General features: G+C 40.1%; 1 protein-coding gene across 1 annotated transcript in view; it reads left to right on the forward strand.

Moving 5' to 3' along the window:
* Window positions 1-20,984, forward strand: part of LOC130283435 (FRAS1-related extracellular matrix protein 1-like) — a gene marked incomplete in the record, with an annotated part of 184,651 nt that overhangs the window by 123,251 nt on the left and 40,416 nt on the right. Inside the window, 2 exon segments of the mRNA XM_056532930.1 lie at window positions 7,618-7,882; window positions 17,194-17,608. Coding sequence (XP_056388905.1) covers window positions 7,618-7,882; window positions 17,194-17,608 — 680 coding nt within the window.

Here is a 20,984-nt window from a genome sequence, read left to right on the forward strand (position 1 = left end):
ACGAAAAAAAAACAACAACGTTGTAATAAAGAGAGAGGTGCTTGTTCTTCCCGGCAATTAAACGCATCTCATTTCTCTTTCCTACAGCTGAGGCTTTATTTATTAGTAAACAGCTGCATCGGTAAACTTGTTTTTTATTGTTTTTGGTTTTTTTTGTCGGGGGCAGATGATCGCCAACTGGTGCTCCAGATAATCCATTAATTCACCGGTAATCACCGCGCGAGGTCTACGCGGGGCGGGAAATTAGCAAAATACCAAATTATAGCAAAGAAAAAAAAATTACCGAAAAAAAAAAAAGGAGCATTTAGGCAAACAAAAAGTTAGGCTGAAAGGAATATTTAATGATGATGAAAAAAAAAATGGCTACAATTGTTTCTTGTTCTCAGGGAGGTTGTCGGCTCATAGGGGAGGTTGTCGGCGTGTTACTACTGTAGGTTTATTTTACATTTTTGTTGATTGATTTATTTTTTTATTTTATTTTTGGTACAGGAGATAACTAGCTGATCAGTGACCAATAGAACTCCAAACAATCTAGAAAACAAGGTCAAAAGGTCCCTAAAATAAATGGAGTGGCAGCCTGCATGAGTGGCCTGTGCTTTTTCGATAGGTTTTCCGAGCATTCCATGGACAGAACTAACTGATCGGGGGGGGGGGGGGGTGTCTAACTATTGGGACCCCTACTGATTTTGGGAACAGGGTTAAAGGGGTTCTCCACTGCCCTGCCTTCGGGAGCTCCGCTCACAGCGTCCGGAAGTTTACTACTCCGAACGCCGTGTGCGGGTTTCCGTGTTCGAGGTGACGTCACGCCCACCCCCTCGTGACGTCATGCCCGCCCCCTCAGCGAAAGTCTATGGGAAGGGGGCGTTGCCCCCTTCCCATAGACTTTCGTTGAGGGGGCGTGCGTGACGTCACGAGGGGGCGGCCTTGAACACGGAAGCCCGCACACAGCGTAAGGAGTAATAAAATTCCGGATGCTGCGAGTGGAGCTCCGGAAGGCAGGGCAGTGGAGAACCCCTTTAAACTGCCCCAACGAATGGGGTGGTAGGTAAGTAAGTAGTCAGAACGGTAGGGATGTAGCTAGTAAGGTAAGTAGGTAGGTAGCCAGGTAGGGAAGTAGGTAGCTATGTGGGTAGGTAGGTAGCTATGTGGGTAGGTAGGTAGCCAAGTAGGTAAGTAGGTAGTCAAGTAGGTATGCAGGTAGGTAGGTAACTATATAGGTAGGTATTTAGTAAAAAATAAAAAATAAATGAAAGAACAGCACAACCACCACAGGTAGGTAAATATGAACGGGTGCACGTAGAATCTTGAACCTTGGTTAGGGGCTCCTGATGTATAAAAATTGAATCTGTCCACAGCACTCCATAGGTGAAAAAAAGTTGAATTTATTCCATAAAAAGTGTCTTACAAAGCGACGTTTCAACCAGCTCTACCTGGTCTTTCTCAAAATTCCTTTGCTAGGTATTTAGCTAGCTAGGTATGTAGGTAGGTAGCCAGGTAGGTAAGTATGTAGTTAGGTAGCTAGCAAGGTAAATAGGTAGGTAAGCAGGTAGCTAAGCAGGTAGGTTGCTAGATATGTAGCGATGTAGGTAGCAAAGTAGGTAAGTATGTAGTTAGGTAGCTAGCAAGGTAAATAGGTAGGTAAGTAGGTAGCTAAGCAGGTAGGTTGCTAGATATGCAGCGATGTAGGTAGCAAGGTAGGTAAGAAGGTAGCCAGGTAGGTAAGTATCTAGTTAGGTAGCTAGCAAGGTAAATAGGTAGGTAAGTAGGTAGCTAAGCAGGTAGGTTGCTAGATATGTAGCAATGTAGGTAGCAAGGTAGGTAAGAAGGTAGCCAGGTAGGTAAGTATGTAGTTAGGTAGCTAGCAAGGTAAATAGGTAGGTAAGTAGGTAGCTAAGCAGGTAGGTTGCTAGATATGTAGCGATGAAGGTAGCAAGGTAGGTAAGAAGGTAGCCAGGTAGGTAAGTATGTAGTTAGGTAGGTAGCAAGGTAAATAGGTAAGTAAGTAGGTAGCTAAGCAGGTAGGTTGCTAGATATATATCGATGTAGGTAGCAAGGTAGGTAAGAAGGTAGCCAGGTAGCCAAGTAGGTAGCCTAAAATCTAAACAGATAGGTAGTGAACCCCCATGCTCCCTCCAAGATACAAGGATGAAAGAGAGGGAAAAAAATGTCCCATGCAGCAATGTCTCCACAGTGCAGGCGCTGATGAGGGACGTCATCAAACCTGCAGCGGGGGGGGGCAGAGGTCAGGGGTCACCTCTCAGTATAGGCCGCAGGTCCTGCAGCTCACACTAAGAGGAGCTTTCAACTGTAGGCGTGTGTGTGTGTGTGTGTGTGCAGCGCTAAATTGCCTGTGGATCCTGGATAAGTGTCCTCGATCCCTGTTAGGAAGTGAGCGTGTATCTGTGCATGTGGGACTTCGCTTTTCCCTGGGACCTCTGGCAATGGTTGACCTATTCTTTAGCGCCCCCCAGGGTTAGTACCCAGCCAGGTTCGCCATTGTGTGCATGCACAACCAGTAATCCATTCATTCTCAGGAATGCTGGAACTTGTAGTTCTGCAGCATTTGGAGGCACATTGGTTAGGAAACACTGGCCTAAGGATGTCTGGGCATGCTGGGAGTTTTAGTTTTGCAACCACGGTTTTGGAAAAACTGCTGTGGAAGGAGAAGAGGTACCAGCTGTTAAGCAGGCAATTGCAAAACTACAACTCTCCTACAACTCGCCTTTGGCTGTCCGGGCATGCTGGGAGTTGTAGTTTTGCAACAGCTGGAGGCACACTGGTTGGGAAACGCTGGCCTAAGGATCTCCGGATATGCTGGGAGTTGTAGTTTTGCAACAGCTGGAGGCACACTAGTTGGGATTCACTGGCCTAAGGATGTCTGGGCATGCTGGGAATTGTAGTTTTGCAACAGCTGGAGGCACACTGGTTGGGAATCACTGGCCTAAGGATGTCTTGGCATACTGGGAATTGTAGTTTTGCAATAGCTGGAGGCACCCTGGTTGGGAACCACTGGCCTAAGGATGTCTGGGCATGCTGGGAGTTGTAGTTTTGCAACAGCTGGAGGCACCCTGGTTGGGAACCACTGGCCTAAGGCTGTCCGGGCATGCTGGGAGTTGTAGTTTTGCAACAGCTGAAGGCACACTGGTTGGAAAACACTGATCTAAGGATGTCTGGGCATGCAGCGAGTGGTAGTTTTGCAACAACTGGAGGTACCCTGGTTGGAGACCACTGCCCCATGGTATAGTTTGATACAACCAGTGTCTCTACGTTTATCTACACTGTAATATTTTTTGTCTTATTTTTTCCCCCATTGTCTTCTTGGTTTCATCTGTTTTGTTTTTGCCGATTTTCAAGGATCAGTAAGATCAGCGTCCGCCCTTCACCAGTGACACATTGATGGATGCACACAGCGTATAATGTGTATCATCCCTACATCTTCCCCCCTGTGTCTCACATGTCAGGTCTCCACACATCTATGAAGCGTCTTTCGATTGGGCCCTTGTAATCTGGTTGGGGCCCCGCGTGGCGGACTAATAGGCTGATCGCAGCGGCGCGCACCTCCGGGCTCCTCTCCATACAGCTCGTGCGGCTGTGACCGTACATTCAAATTGGTTTCAAAGGTTTTTACGGCGGAGGCTACGGCCAAACGCAGCTTGTTGCTCCCTAAGTTCTTTGTCCGTCATCACTTTTAATATAATTAGGAATCCTTTGCCAAAACCAATAAGCTGCGCGACATAATAAAGCCTGTATCTGCTTAACAACATCCAGGCCCGGAGCGAAATCATTTAACACATTGTGGCCCTATTCAAGAGCGCACAATGCCGAAGCTGAATCATAAGGGGCGACGGGATGAAGCGGAACAATCGGCCTTCAGATTCATTAGAAAGAAGCAAAATCCGGGCCAATTTTTGTCAAAATTTATTTTCGAAAAGACGGACATTTTTAAAACTTTTTCTTAAACACTCGATCCCTTTTTACAATCATACAGGTTCTTATAGAAGGATAAATGTGTCCAAATATATCCGTACAGTGAATAGGAACAGATATAATGTATTGTGTTCTGCATTAACCATTACTTATCCTGTACTGATCCTGAGTTATATCCTGTATTATACTCCAGAGCTGTACTCACTATTCTGCTGGTGAGGTCACTGTGTATATACATTACATTACTTATCCTGTACTGATCCTGAGTTATATCCTGTATTATACTCCAGAGCTGTACTCACAATTCTGCTGGTGAGGTCACTGTGTACATACATTACATTACTTATCCTGTACTGATCCTGAGTTATATCCTGTATTATACTCCAGAGCTGTACTCACTATTCTGCTGGTGAGGTCACTGTGTACATACATTACATTACTTATCCTGTACTGATCCTGAGTTATATCCTGTATTATACTCCAGAGCTGTACTCACAATTCTGCTGGTGAGGTCACTGTGTACATACATTACATTACTTATCCTGTACTGATCCTGAGTTATATCCTGTATTATACTCCAGAGCTGTACTCACTATTCTGCTGGTGAGGTCACTGTGTACATACATTACATTACTTATCCTGTACTGATCCTGAGTTATATCCTGTATTATACTCCAGAGCTGTACTCACTATTCTGCTGGTGAGGTCACTGTGTACATACATTACATGACTTATCCTGTACTGATCCTGAGTTATATCCTGTATTATACCCCAGAGCTGTACTCACTATTCTGCTGGTGAGGTCACTGTGTACATACATTACATGACTTATCCTGTACTGATCCTGAGGTATATCCTGTATTATACTCCAGAGCCGTACTCACTATTCTGCTGGTGAGATCACTGTGTACATACATTACATTACTTATCCTGTACTGATCCTGAGTTATATCCTGTATTATACTCCAGACCTGCACTCACTATTCTGCTGGTGAGATCACTGTGTACATACATTACATTACTTATCCTGTACTGATCCTGAGTTATATCCTGTATTATACTCCAGAGCTGTACTCACTATTCTGCTGGTGGGGTCACTGTGTACATACATTACATTACTTATCATGTACTGATCCTGAGTTATGTCCCATATTATACTCCAGAGCTGTACTCACTATTCTGCTGGTGAGGTCACTGTGTACATACATTACATTACTTATCCTGTACTGATCCTGAGTTATATCCTGTATTATACTCCAGAGCTGTACTCACTATTCTGCTGGTGAGGTCACTGTGTACATACATTACATTACTTATCCTGTACTGATCCTGAGTTATATCCTGTATTATACTCCAGAGCTGTACTCACTATTCTGCTGGTGAGGTCACTGTGTACATTCATTACATTACTGATCCTGTACTGATCCTGAGTTGCAGCATAAGGGCACTATAGATTAGGAGCCGCTGTATTATGTTACTGTTAGCGAGAAATAAACAGTGCGGCTTTAATGCTGGGAGTTTGTCTTATAGTTTTATTGCTATTGTTGTGATTATTATTATTATTAATATTATTAGAGCAAGTTTCCAAAAACTGGGCAGCAGGGATTAAGTATTTAGCTCAGTTGCCTTGAACCAATAGGTTTCTAGATGTAAATCCCTGGATTTAGATGTTCTACCTGTGGATTGCATTCCAGTGTCTAAAGATGTACTTAAAGGGAATGTTTAGTGTGCCTCCAGCTGTTGCAAAACTACAACTCCCAGCATGCCCGGACAGCCAAAGGCTGTCCGGGCATGCTGAGAGTTGTAGTTTTGCAATAGCTGGAGGCCCCCTGGTTAGACCATAGTTTTTGAGAATAAATGATAGTCTTCTCGGTTACCGTACCTTGCTTTTGTTTCATGCTTCCTGTGGTTCGGGCAGCGTAAGCAGCTGTCAGATCCCTATTAAAGACATTGCTTTCTTCCTGAAATAGCACCACACCTGTCCACAGTTTAAGTTTGGATTGGAGCTCAAATTAAAAATAAATTAAAAAGAGCTGCAATACCACATGCAACCTGCGGACAGAAGTGGCGCTGTTTTTGTACGAAAATAGTGGGTAGAAAAGTGAGGCTCCTTCCCATCAGGCACTTGTCTTGTTGACTCCTTTAGTATCTTTAGGGTATGGTCACCTGTGGCATTTTGGGGTCTTTTTCTTTCTCTATAGGGAAAAAATATGTCACCAAAAAGTGTGTGAAAAAAAGGCCTCAATGGAATCTTTTTTTTTCTAAATATAAGATTGATGTTTTATGAATGACCGGAAAAGAAATCTCCATAAGAAAATAAGTCATTCCACAAGTAAAAAAGAATCTGCCCTCCCCAACCCCCCCCCCCACCAGAGATGGCGGAGATACTGTGTATTGTGCCCCGGGGTCCTCAACAAGACAGATGCCTTATTATACATGGGAAATAAAGATAACGCTGAGCATTCCGCCAACCTATGGGAACCATGCCGCTCCGCCAGTGATAGTCATTACAATGATATAGAATAATATACAATGATATACAGTGATGCACAGTGATATAGAATGATATACAATGATATAGAATGATATACAGTGATAAACAGTGATAAACAGTGATATACAGTGATATACAGTGATATACAGTGATATAGAATGATATAGAATTATATACAGTGATATACAGTGATATACAGTGATATACAGTGATATAGAATGATATAGAATTATATACAGTGATATACAGTGATATACAGTGATATACAGTGATATACAATGATATAGAATGATATAGAATGATATACAGTGATATACAGTGATAAACAGTGATATACAGTGATATACAATGATGCACAGTGATATAGAATGATATGGAATGATGCACAGTGATATAGAATGATATACAATGATATACAGTGATATAGAATGATATAGAATGATATAGAATGATATACAGTGATAAACAGTGATATACAGTGATATACAGTGATATACAATGATATACAATGATATACAGTGATATACAGTGATATACAGTGATATAGAATGATATACAGTGATAAACAGTGATATACAGTGATATACAGTGATATACAATGATATACAATGATATACAGTGATATAGAATGATATAGAATTATATACAGTGATATACAGTGATATACAATGATATAGAATGATATACAATGATGAACAATGATATAGAATGATATAGAATGATATACAGTGATATACAGTGATATACAGTGATATAGAATGATATAAAATGATATACAGTGATATAGAATGATGCACAGTGATATAGAATTATATACAATGATGCACAGTGATATAGAATGATATACAGTGATATAGAATGATATACAATGATGCACAGTGATATAGAATGATATAGAATGATGCACAGTGATATAGAATTATGCACAGTGATATATATATATATATTGATATACAGTGATATAGAATGATATGGAATGATGCACAGTGATATAGAATGATGCACAGTGATATAGAATGATGCACAGTGATATAGATATATATATATATATATATATATATATATATATATATATATATATATATATATATATATATTGATATACAGTGATACCCAGTATTGTATGTAGATATGGTTCGCCACCATTTCCGGTCGTATTGTACATTCACCCTCTGTTCCCCGTTTTCCTTCCATAGGTGACATTGTTTTACTCACCAGCCCTGTAACTTTAACAGAGGGTGACAGGGTGACCTTGATGACAGATGTTCTTATGGCAACAGATGGTACGGGAAAACCAGAGAAGCTGCTGTACGCCGTTTCTGTGCCACCTGTTCATGGTCAGATTGAGTACATCAATTTTCCTGGCGTGCCCATTTCCAGTTTCAGCCAGTTGGATGTTGCGGCTCAGAAGGTTTGTTACGTCCACGACAACAGCCGTGAGGCTGACAAGGACTCATTCAGGTGAGAAGGATTCGCTACGGGCATCTCAGAAAGGGTTAAATGTGTTGGAATGTCACCATATGGCAAACAGAATACCAGTACAGGGAGAAGGACCATCCCACTCTCTGGGGGTTGCTGAACCAAGTTTGTGTTTAGGAATTCTTTGGCAGATTTTAGGAGAATTTCACCATAACTTTCCTTGAATTGGCCACAGACAGAAAAGTGCCCCCCCTCCCCCATTATAGCGAATTGTTGAAGATATTAGGATGATTATTTATATAGACCAAAACCAAAAAAAGGTTGAGAATTGACAACAGTATGCAACGCAGTTCTCTCTCACACCATTTTTTCCAGCTGGGTTACCCTTCAGTCTGTGTTCCACTACAACTAGGAGTGTTGGAAACTGACTGGGAATGTATGCCAAGCTTGAGATCTCTTCAGAAGGAAAGAATACCCATCTATAGACAGCTGTTTCTAGGGTTTGTCAGTATAAAGCAGCTGCTGGTTGGCTGTAAAGAGGCCTATCTGTCACCTAGGGCAGGGAATAGTGTAGCTCTGAGCTAACCCAGAACCACTATCTCTACCTACTTGTGTATTCACCCTAGACAGTGGATCCACAACTGGACAGCAGTCCCTGCGCTATAGAAGGTGCAGGGGTGTCCCAAGTCAAAATAAACAAAACTGTACGAAGGTCAGGTAAACAGGTCAAGAAAAGAGAACAAAGGAAATATACAATGGCATGAACGCAAAGTGGTAAGAAATAGGTTATCACTCAGATGTAAAGGCAGGTATATAGAGTGCTGACTAACAGGTTCTGGATCATTGTAATATGGCAGGTATGAGAGTAATGAGAAACAGGTTACCAGGAGATATAGCAGCAGGTTATCCAGTAATGAAGGTGCGTGAACAGGTAACTAAAGTCAGGACACTATACAGATAAGGACACGCAGGATCACACAATAATACACTCAGGAAAACAACAAACAAGGCTAGGGGAAAAGCAATGGATCAGGACCTATACCGTGGTGGAGTACAAAGCAAAAACAAGTTAAGTTACAGGTTCAGGTTCGAACAGGGAAAACAGAAATACTACACACAATGCTAGGGGCAAAGCAGAAAACAATGGATCTGGACCTATACGGAGGTGGGGCACAAAACACAAACAGGTCGAAATACAAGTCAGGGTACAGGTTCAGGTAACAGACACAAATTAGACAAGATAAAACCGACGATAAGTACAAACAGATCACAAGACAGAACAATGTTAAAAACTCTATAAACGGATAAGTACAAAGCCATGGCATTATCAGACTGACAAGTCAGAACTAAAACAGACAAGACTAAACTCAGGATGAAGCTAAAATCAAGAGCAAGAGCCAGAAGCAAAACACAAATACCCCATCTCAGCTGCTGATTGGCCCAGGCCTGTAACTCCTCACTGGCCAAAGTGCAACATGCAAAGCCTGGCCCGGTATGATTGTTAGACCATTGTTACGAGACCAAAGGGGTGATGTTAATTCTTGAGGAGAGCATCATAAAGACATGTGGCCTATAAGTCTTTATACGTCTTTATGATGCTCTACTTAAGGAGAAACATTACCCCTTTGGTCCCACAAGGACATTCTCTAACTAGCCTGGCAGAACCCTGCCATGTAGGGACAAGGGGCAATAACCCAGAAACAGCTGTCTGCAGATGGGTGGTCTTTCCTTCTGAAAAGATCGCTGGCTTGGCATACATTCCCAGTCAGTTTCCAATACTCATAATTGGACTGAAACTCTGACTGTAAGGAAAAACTACCTGGGAAAAAGTGGTGTGAGAGAGAAATGCTTTGCATATCCTTAACTGTGCCCAAAAATCATGGTGACCATGAGGCAAGAGAACCCACAATCAATGGATACTGGTCGCATGGCAAGGCATCACTTCAGGCACCATGTAGGTCTAGTCTACGTAGACTTGCCAGAATTCACAGTAGAGCGAGAATGACCTGTAAGCCTCCATATGTCTTTATGACGCTCTACTCAAGGAGAAACATTACCCTTTGGTCCTTCTTCTACAAAGTATTACACCATATTGGAGGCATGTCACCTGACCACACAATGCTTTGACGTGGCCTATGGAGCCGTAGAGCATTTTTTTTTAATAGGGATCCAAATATTATACATTAAGAGAGGGCAATAAAAAAATACATAAGTAAGAAAAATAAGAAGTAGTCCAACTCATCTCACTCACCATACGGACCAGAAGTGAATAGGTTCGCTCAAGATTTTGTCGCGCTGGAGCTCGGAAAAAGCGGGCCGCCTGCCCTTGTAAACACAGGTACAAACAATGGTGGATCTGGCTTCTCAGCAAAGTACTGTTAAAAGTCCAATCTTTAATGAAATCAATTAAAACATGGAGAATCCATAGATAAAAGCAGACACTTAAACGCATTTCGGGCTTAACAAAAGCCCTTAGTCATGGCTTGGCCGACGCATTTCGGGCTTAACAAAAGCCCTTAGTCATGGCCATGACTAAGGGCTAACGCGTTGGCGTGTCTGCTTTTATCTATGGATTTTCCATGTTTTAATTGATTTCATTAAAGATTGGACTTTTAACTGTACTTTGCTGAGAGGTCGAAACCACGATTGTTTGAACCAATAAAAAATACAACTTGCCCCACAAAAAACAAGTAATAAAAATTTATGAAGGATAAAAAAAAACGACAAAAAGCAAATAAACTGGCTGCAGTTTCAGAGGGTTTCTTGGCGCCCATATCTGGGTATATATATAGTTGGACATAAATGTATGCCCCGGATGCAAAAAGCCATACATTTACATCCAACATTGACAATAAACATGGCGCTAACATGTCAGGAAAAACACTCATTGACACTGTTGAGACGAGTTAGTGTCGGCGCACCATGCTACAGCGTGAGACGTCTCTACTATACGGATTCCGTATACATTTTCTATTGCACACATACGGTACGTCTGAGGATCTGAGGTGAGACTCAAGACGTTTTATCCCAGATGGCGGCGGCGCTGTCTTTCAGAATAAACATATGTCGTTTATTATGGCATCTAAACACCTTAGTGGAGAATGTAAATAGTTGTTTCTTCTCATGAAGAATCTGCTCCTCTGAGATCTCCCCCTGTATCTAGAGCAGAGTTCCCCTACCAAAGAACCTCCAGCTGTTGCAAAACTACAACTCCCAGCATGCCCGGACAGCCAACGGCTTTGTAGTTTTGCAACAGCTGGAGGCACACTGGTTGGGAAATAGTGGCCAAAGGCTGTCTGGGCATGCTTGGGCTTGTAGTTTTGCAACAGCTGGAGGCACACTGGTTTGGAAACAGTGGCCAAAGGCTGTCCGGGCATGGTGGGAGTTATAGATTGGCAACAGCTGGAGGCACACTGGTTGGGAAATAGTGGCCAAAGGCTGTCTGGGCATGCTGGGAGTTGTAGGTTGGCAACAGCTGGAGGCACACTGGTTGGGAAATAGTTGCCAAAGGCTGTCCGGGCATGCTGGGAGTTGTAGGCTGGCAAAAGCTGGAGGCACACTGGTTGGGAAATAGTGGCCAAAGGCTGTCCAGGCATGCTGGGAGTTGTAGGTTGGCAACAGCTGGAGGCACACTGGTTGGGAAATAATGGCCAAAGGCTGTCCAGGCATGCTGGGAGTTGTAGGTTGGCAAAAGCTGGAGGCACACTGGTTTGGAAACGGGCCAAAGGCTGTCCAGGCATGGTGGAAGTTGTAGGTTGGCAAAAGCTGGAGGCACACTGGTTTGGAAACAGGGGCCAAAGGCTGTCCAGGCATGGTGGGAGTTGTAGTTTTGCAACGGCTTGAGGCACACTGGTTGGGAAACACTGGTCTAAGGCTGATCGAGCATACTGGGAGTTGTAGTTTTGCAACAGCTGGAGGCACACCGGTTGGGAAACAAGAGTCTAGACCAGCGGTCTCCAACCTGCGGACCTCCAGATGTTGCAAAACTACAACTCCCAGCATGCCCGGACAGCCAACGGCTGTCCGGGCATGCTGGGAGTTGTAGTTTTGCAACATCTGGAGGTCCGCAGGTTGGAGACCACTGGTCTAGAAGATTCACAATGCAAAAAATCACTATGGAGCAGCGTACCCCAACCATTCATTTTCCAGCTTGTTGCAAAACTACAACTTCCATCAGACCATCATGTTTGTCTTGTTTCTGCAGCAGATAATTTGCATCGAATCCGCACTATATTTGTATACAGCAGCATAGAATACTGCATCATAATAATAATAATAATAATAAAAAATACTGCCTAAAAATAATAATATTAATAATAAAAAATAATAATTAGTTCTGCGTAACTAACAAGAATAATAATAACAATAATAAATAATAATTTATTATTATTAATAATAAAATAACTATAATAATACTAATAATAATAGTAATATTAATGCACAACAATAATAAAGTAATAATATTTATTTGCATCAGTTCCTTTTTGTGCACAGTATATACATGATATCTATTATATACAAGGAGCAGCGTTTTGTTTTACCTTTTACTCACTTTTCTTTATTGTGTATTTTTGTAACGTTGCCCACCTGCCCCCCCCCCCCCCCTGCTCCCCATGATCTACTACCTGGCGTTCCGTACATTAATCTGATATTGACTAAGCCCTGATGTTCGCGCCGGCCTCTGCATGCCTTCCATGTAAGCAGACAAGAAACACGAAAAGAGATTACGTGCTAAGTATCTGCCAGAGACGGTACCATCTGCGCCGCTCGCCCAACACCCTAAGAACCAGTTATATTAACTTCTGCAAAAAAAAAACATCCCCGTCTCTCCAAACCGGCAGCTCCAGTGCCCGCCTGTCACCCTTCATGCCAACCAGATGCCAAAATGCAGATTACAGATGAGCAGGGGAGCATGAAGGAGCAGGCCTTCCTTAAATTAATTTCTTGGGGGTCGAGCTTTATTGGGTTAAATATCGCCTTGTTATTCTTCTCCGCAGCTGAGGCTTCTCGAAATGTTTTATCTTGTATTGTAACCGGTACCTTCTGGTGCAGAGCGCTGCCAGCTTCTCCTGCCGCCCTCTGCTATATTTCATTCTCACTATTTTAGGAATTGAGCTTCTGGTTCCAGGTGATTTCAAATGTATTTTTTTTTTTTTTTTTTCAAATGTAATTTACATTTTTTTTTTTCAAATGTTTTTTTTTTTTTTAAATGTTTTATTTTTTTGTTATTTTTTTTTAAATGTTTATTTTAATTTTTTTTGGGCTTCTTTTAAACTCTCCCATCTGTTTGATGCATGATCTGGAAGCATTTGCTGACAGTCCCGGACAGGTCCCTATAAAAGTTAAAGGAGTACTCCGGCCCCCCTATTATTTGGATAGGGGATAAGATGTCTAATCGCGGGGGTCCCGCCGCTGGGGACCCCCGCAATCTAGCATGCAGCTCCCACCTGTGTGCACTGCAGGAAGTGCTGGAGGCTCCAAGTCTTATGCTTCCCGAACCACGGGAACAGAGTATCGTGATGTCACGACTCCGCCCCCGTGTGACGTCACGCCCGCCCCCCCAATGCAAGTATATGGGAGGGGGCGTGACAGACGTCACGCCCCCTTCCATAGACTTGCATTGGGGGGGGCGGTGGGTGACATCACACGGGGGCGGAGTCATCACTCACCATCAAATTTAGATACATTTTAACATCCTATAGGACCCCACAGTTCTTCTAGGCCAAACTCGACTTTGGAGGACTTTTTCCAAATCAACTGGTGCCAGAAAGTTAAACAGATTGGTAAATTACTTCTATATATATATATATATATATATATATAAAAAAAAATCTTAATCCTTCCAGTACTTATCAGCTGCTGTATGCTCCACAGGAAGTTGTGTAGCTCTTTCCAGTCTGACCACAGTGCTCTCTGCTGACACCTCTGTCCATGTCAGGAACTGTCCAGAGTAGAAACAAATCTCCATAACAAACCTCTCCTGCTATGGACAGTTCCTGATACGGACAGAGGTGTCAGCAGAGAGCACTGTGGTCAGACTGGAAAGAACTACACAACTTCCTCTGTAGCATACAGCAGCTGATAAGGACTGGAAGGATTAGGATTTTTTTAATAGAAGGTAATTTACTAAACTGTTTAACTTTCTGAAGCCAGCTGATATATTTTCCACCGGAGTACCCCTTGTAACTACGTGGACAATCATTCATTTTAATTTGGATCGTGTAATACCACATTTCACCAGTAGTGGCCACTGCAAGATAGAGTTGAAAATTGTGCAGAATTAGGAAAAAAAAATTGTATCCAGGATTCTATTTTAAATCCAGGAGACAATTTAAGCTGGATGGAATTCTGTGAGCTGTAGTATTAGGCTAAGTTACCACACAGTAGCCCAGAAAGTTGAACGGATTTGTAAATTACTTCTATGTTAAAATCTGAAGCCTTCCAGTACTTATTAGCTGCTGTATACTACAGAGAAATTTGTGAATTTCTTTTCAGTCTGACCACAGTGCTCTCTGCTGACACCTCTGTCCAAGTCAGGAACTGTCCAGAGTAGAAGCAAATCCCCATAGCAAACCTCTCCTGCTCTGGACAGTTCCTGACACGGAACAGAGGTGTCATCAAAGAGCACTGTGGTCAGACTGGAAAGAACTACACAACTTCCTGTGGAGCATACAGCAGCTGATAAGTACTGGAAGGATTAAGATTTTTGAATAGAAGCAATTTACAAATCTGTATAACTTTTTGGCACCAGTTGATTTGAAAACATTAGTTTTTTCCACCGGAGTTCCTCTTTAATGTTATTTGCTAGATACTGTTTATTATTTCACAAAAAAATATATATATTTTTTTTTTCAATTAAGAATATTTTATATTATTTCTAATTATGATACATTTTTACTGTACAATTTAAGCAAGTATTTTTTTTTTTCGTAATATGTCATATGTATTTTTTTTTACTATATGTGGCATTGTATTATTATTATTATTATAGATTCATTTTTCTTTAAAAAATACTATTTAATTTTTTATTTTTTTTTATTTAATATTTTGTAACAATAGCTGAATTGTTGTTGTAAAGCTCTATAAATGTTATTTTATATTTTATTAAGTTTTCTATTAAAACTTTAATTTAATGTTTTATTTCTAATTACATTTACTATAGATTGTTTCCTGTTTCCTATAATTTATATAAAAAATTTGGTATATAAGTTTTTTATTTTATTAATATTTTACAGTAATAAATTCTAACCTTTTATAATTACTATACATTTGTTTTTTTCCTTAAGACCTTCTATGTAATGTTTTACATTTTATTTTATTTTATTCAATTAATATATTATATTTAAAGTTTTATTGCTAATTTAATATTTTATATCTATTAATTTTTTTTTTTTTTACTTTTCATTTATATATTATGATTTAATATTATATTTTATTTCTGTTTTAATTTCATTTTATTTATTTTTTCCTTTGCCAGTTGTTTTCAGTCCCTGGATCCACACTGTGCTATTATTTTTTTGAGTGCGGTTGTAGTTTGTCTTCTCCTGCCAGGTTACGTAGCCCAGGAGCTGACATGGATTCTCCATACAGGGCCAAATGATCAAGGAGCAGGCGAGGGGGGGGATCTGGGGCTGCGGCTTCTGGACCTTCTCACAGAACACACTTTTTTAGATCTTTATGAAACAAAAGTATATTTAGTTAACTTTTAAGGCCAAAGCCAGACAAGACTCATAACACAGAGGAGACATAGGGCGCTGCAAAGTAAATGGATCCTGTGTCCTAAGACAACTTGTCTTTAAACGGCCAAATAAAGTTCAAGAGAAAATCAAATTTAATAATAAATTTAAATATTATGGGATGCAAAAGGTAAAAGTCATTACAGATCAGTTATTATACACTTTATATGGCAAATCTATGAAAATACCATTCCTGCTTTACATCCTTGTATATAGGAGCAGTATTATAGTAGTTATATTCTTGTATATAGGAGCAGTATTATAGTAGTTATATTCTTGTATATAGGAGGCAGTATTATAGTAGTTATATTCTTGTATATAGGAGGCAGTATTATAGTAGTTATATTCTTGTATATAGGAGGCAGTATTATAGTAGATATATTCTTGTATATAGGAGCAGTATTATAGTAGTTATATTCTTGTATATAGGAGTAGTATTATAGTAGTTATATTCTTGTATATAGGGGCAGTATTATAGTAGTTATATTCTTGTATATAGGAGCAGTATTATAGTAGTTATATTCTTGTATATAGGAGGCAGTATTATAGTAGTTATATTCTTGTATATAGGAGCAGTATTATAGTAGCTATATTCTTGTATATAGGAGCAGTATTATAGTAGTTATATTCTTGTATATAGGAGCAGTATTATAGTAGTTATATTCTTGTATATAGGAGGCAGTATTATAGTAGTTATATTCTTGTATATAGGAGCAGTATTATAGTAGTTATATTCTTGTATATAGGAGGCAGTATTATAGTAGTTATATTCTTGTATATAGGAGCAGTATTATAGTAGTTATATTCTTGTATATAGGAGCAGTATTATAGTAGTTATATTCTTGTATATAGGAGGCAGTATTATAGTAGGTATATTCTTGTATATAGGAGCAGTATTATAGTAGTTATATTCTTGTATATAGGAGCAGTATTATAGTAGATATATTCTTGTATATAGGAGCATTATTATAGTAGTTATATTCTTGTATATAGGAGCAGTATTATAGTAGTTATATTATTGTATATAGGAGCAGTATTATAGTAGTTATATTCTTGTATATAGGAGCAGTATTATAGTAGTTATATTCTTGTATATAGGAGGCAGTATTATAGTAGTTATATTCTTGTATACAGGAGCAGTAATATAGTAGTTATATTCTTGTATATAGGAGCAGTATTATAGTAGTTATACTCTTGTATATAGGAGGCAGTATTATAGTAGTTATATTCTTGTATATAGGAGGCAGTATTATAGTAGTTATATTCTTGTATATAGGAGCAGTATTATAGTAGTTATATTATTTTGCATATGGACCACTATTATAGTATAAATATGGAACATATACAGGCTTGGTTCACACACAGATTTTTGGTCAGACTTTTAAGTTAAATGCAGAAAAAAGTGAACAAGTCATATATAGTATATCTGGGGCAGCTGTGTAGCACTTTTGCTGATCTATTAAATACTTTGGTTACTAGGTATTAATAAGACAACACCCATTTCCTTCACTTCACTTTTTATATTTATTTATATATTTACTTTTTATATATATATATATATACATACATATATATATATATATATATATATATATTATTATTTTTTTTTTTCTACAGTTTTACCGTGAGCAATGGACTGAAGGCAAAAGATGGGTCGTTACAGTTTGTCATCTCACAGACGGACAGGATTCCTCCAACTCTCCTAAATAATATTGGGCTCCGGATCTTGGAAGGAGACGCCATTGTCATTACCTCAGATGTCCTGCAGATTACGGACCCGGACAGCCCCCTGGAGAAGCTCACGTACACTATTACGGAATATCCGCGGTACGGTCAGTTGTACCTGAGTGGCGCCGTTTTGCAGCAGAACCATTTCACGCAGACTGATATTAATAATTTGCACCTGTCCTATCGGCACTATGGGGGACCAGGACAACTGGACCGCTTCTCGTTCACGGCCACGGATGATACCAACGTTGGGTTTTTGCTTCATGGTCAGTTAAAGAAGGATCCCGCAGTGTTTGTTATACAGGCAAGTAAAATTCTTACTTAAAAACACTGATGTCCCAATTGCATACACCGCTATACACATGATAGGTGATAACTATAATTAGCTAATCAGTGGGGGTTCATCCACTGGGACCACCACCGATTCCAAAAATGGGGATAAAACGGTCTTCGGATTAAATGGTGCCAGTGCAACATTTATTCTCTATGGAAGTGTTTTCCAACCAGGGTGCTTCCAGCTGTTGCAAAACTACAATTCCCAGCATACCAAGGCTGACTATAAACAAGGCACTTAGAAAAACACAGAGAATGCTGTAAACAATTACAAAGAGCATACGCTATAATCCACACCATACTGCAAAAGTCAACAATTTATAAAGCAGTGTTTTCCAACTAGTATGCTTTTTGCAGTTGCAAAACTACAACTCCCAGCCTTCTCGGGCTGACTAGAAACTAAACAAAGCACAAGGAAACACACAGAAAATGCTGGAAACAAATACACAGGGCATAGATTATAATCCGCACCATACTGCAAAAGTCATCCATCTACAAAGCAGTCTTTTCCAATTAGTTTTTTTTTCCAGCTCTTGCAAAACTACAGCTCTCAACATGCCCGGACAGCCGAAGGCTGTCTGGGCATGCTTGGAGTTGTAGTTTTGCAACAGCTGGAGGCATCCTGGTTGGGAACACTGCTCTATGGGGTGATGAACATTGCAAAATTCAGCACTCTGCTAAGTTCCGTAGCTCCATAGTGAATAAATAGAGGGATGGCCATGCAAAATTATGCACCCATTCTTAAGATCGATGGGGGTCCCAGCAGTGAGACCCCCATAGTTATCATCTTGTTATCACTTATTCTGGGTAGAGGATAACTTCATAAGATGGGAATAGCCCCTTAAAGGGGTACTCCACTGGAAAAAAAATTTTTTAAATCAACTGGTGACAGAAAGTTAAACGGATTGGTAAATCACTTCTATGAAAAAATCTTAATCCTTACAGTACTTATCAGCTGCTGTTATTATCCACAGGAAGTTCTTTTATTTTTGAATTTACTTTTTACCTGACCACAGTGCTCTCTGCTGACACCTCTGCCCATTTTAGGAACTGTCCAAAAGCAGGATAGGTTTTCTATGGGGATGTACTTCTACTCTGGACAGTTCCTAAAATGGACAGAGGAGTCAGCAGAGAGCACTGTGGTCAGGCAGAAAGGAAAGAAATTCAAAAAGAAAAGAACTTCCTGTGGATAATAACAGCAGCTGCCTCACTCACCATGGAATTTAGATACATTTTAACATCCGTATTACGTCTGCAGGACCCCACAGTTCTTCTAGGCCAAACTCGACTTTTTCCAAATCAACTGATGCCAGAAAGTTAAACAAATTGGTAAATTACTTCTATATATAAAATCTTAATCCTTCCAATATTTATCAACTGCTGTATGCTCCACAGGAAGTTGTGTAGCTCTTTGTAGTTTCACCACAGTGCTCTCTGCTGACATCTCTGTTGATGTCAGGAACTGTCCAGAGTACAAGCAAATCTCCATAGCAAACCTCTCCTGCTCTGGACAGTTCCTGATTCGGACAGAGTTGTCAGCAGAGAGCACTGTGGTCAGACTGGAAAGAACTACACAACTTCCTCTGTAGCATACAGCAGCTGATAAGTACTGGAAGGATTTTTTAATAGAAGTAATTTACAAATCTGTTTAACTTTCTGGCACCAGTTGATTTAAAAAAAATGTTTTCCAGTGGAGTACCCCTTAAAGTGCTAATACATTATACATGGTTGCATGGTCTGTGGTTCTTATAACGTTTAAAGGGGTACTCCGGTGGGAAAAAAAAAACATATCCCCCATCCACAGGATAGGAGATAAGTATCTGATCGCAGGAGTCTGACTGCTGGGCCCCCCCCCCCCCCCCACGATCACCGGGATGGGACCCCGGCACTCTCTGTCAGGAGCGAATGTCATCTACCGGTAGACGGCACGCGCTCCATTCATTTCTATGGGAGCGCCGATGATTCCTGAGTGCTGTACTGGGGTCTTTTTGGCGCTCCCATAGGAATTAATGGAGCATGTGCCGGCTGCACCAAGCGCTCCCTTCTGTGTGCTGGGTCCCGTCCCGGTGATCGCAGGGGGCCCCATCAGCTACTTATCCCCTATCCTGTGTATAGGAGATATATATTTTTTTTTCCGCCAGAGATCTCCTTTAAACAATATGCTTTTAGGCTATGTTCACACAGTGCATTTTTGGGAGATTTTTTTTTTAAATGTGCAGTTTGTAAGTTTGTGGGAAAGTATATAAAAAAAAACATATTTTTTGCATCTGTTAAGGGTACATTCCCACACGGCGTATTTTGCTGCGTATTTGCTGCTGCGTATTTTCCTACCCATTGACTTCAACAGAGAAAATAAAATACGCAGCAGCAAATACGCAGCAAATACGCCGTGTGGGAATGTACCCAAAAAAAATAAAAGTTACGTCACCTATTTTTTTTACGGATGCCTATGCCTGTTTTTACCTTTTTTAAACTTTGTGCATGTACAACCTCTCTCTCATAGACTTACATAGAGCACATTATTTTTGCATAAAGGAATGCAAACTTTCCGCAATTTATTTATTTATTTATTCAATAAAATTCACAGCCTTTCTATTTCTGACAAAAAAAAAAGTGACTTCTTGGAGGCGCTATTCTACTGACTAGTAAGCTGATCTCACATTTACTATATAAACGAAAAAAAGGGAAAAGATATAAAATATTTTCCTATTTGTATAAGAAAATTATCAAACAAACCTTTCTTGTAAACCGAGGACGATTTCCCCATAAGTTCCGCTCCTTTACCAAGAAACCATGTGTGTATTTTCTAAAGGAAATGAAATCTTAAGTCCACATATTTATTATTTGTGAAGAGGGTTATATTAAGCCTCGTATCACCCTCCACCGTATATAACGTGACCACAAGAGCGACCAGAATACTGGACTAGTTATTACCTTGTGGGTTCTGGGCCTTTTAAGTGAAACAGTCGAGAAACCTTCATTTTCCTGCCGTATACAGAGTCGGGAACAAGCGGATTTACAGCGAAAAGTAGAAAAGTGTCCTATAAAGTGTGAAAACAAACACGGTCACTTAGATTAGATCCTGAGGGTGGAAAAGATTTGGGCCTGAAATTCCTTTCATCAAAATCCAGCTGAGACGCCAGATGTAAAGACTGATTCCTGACATTTTTCAAAATTTCTGACCAATAATGTGAGCGAAAAATAAACTTTTTCCTGTTTATTGTACAAACACAGGATAGCTGATCCCCTCTTTTTGTTACTCTAATACTACCGCCTTTGTAAAAGCAAATAACTAATATAATACAGCCTATATACAAGAATATAACTACTATAATACTGCTCCTATG

This window comes from Hyla sarda, chromosome 7, assembly GCF_029499605.1.
Source record: "Hyla sarda isolate aHylSar1 chromosome 7, aHylSar1.hap1, whole genome shotgun sequence".
Classification (NCBI taxonomy): Eukaryota; Metazoa; Chordata; class Amphibia; order Anura; family Hylidae; genus Hyla; species Hyla sarda.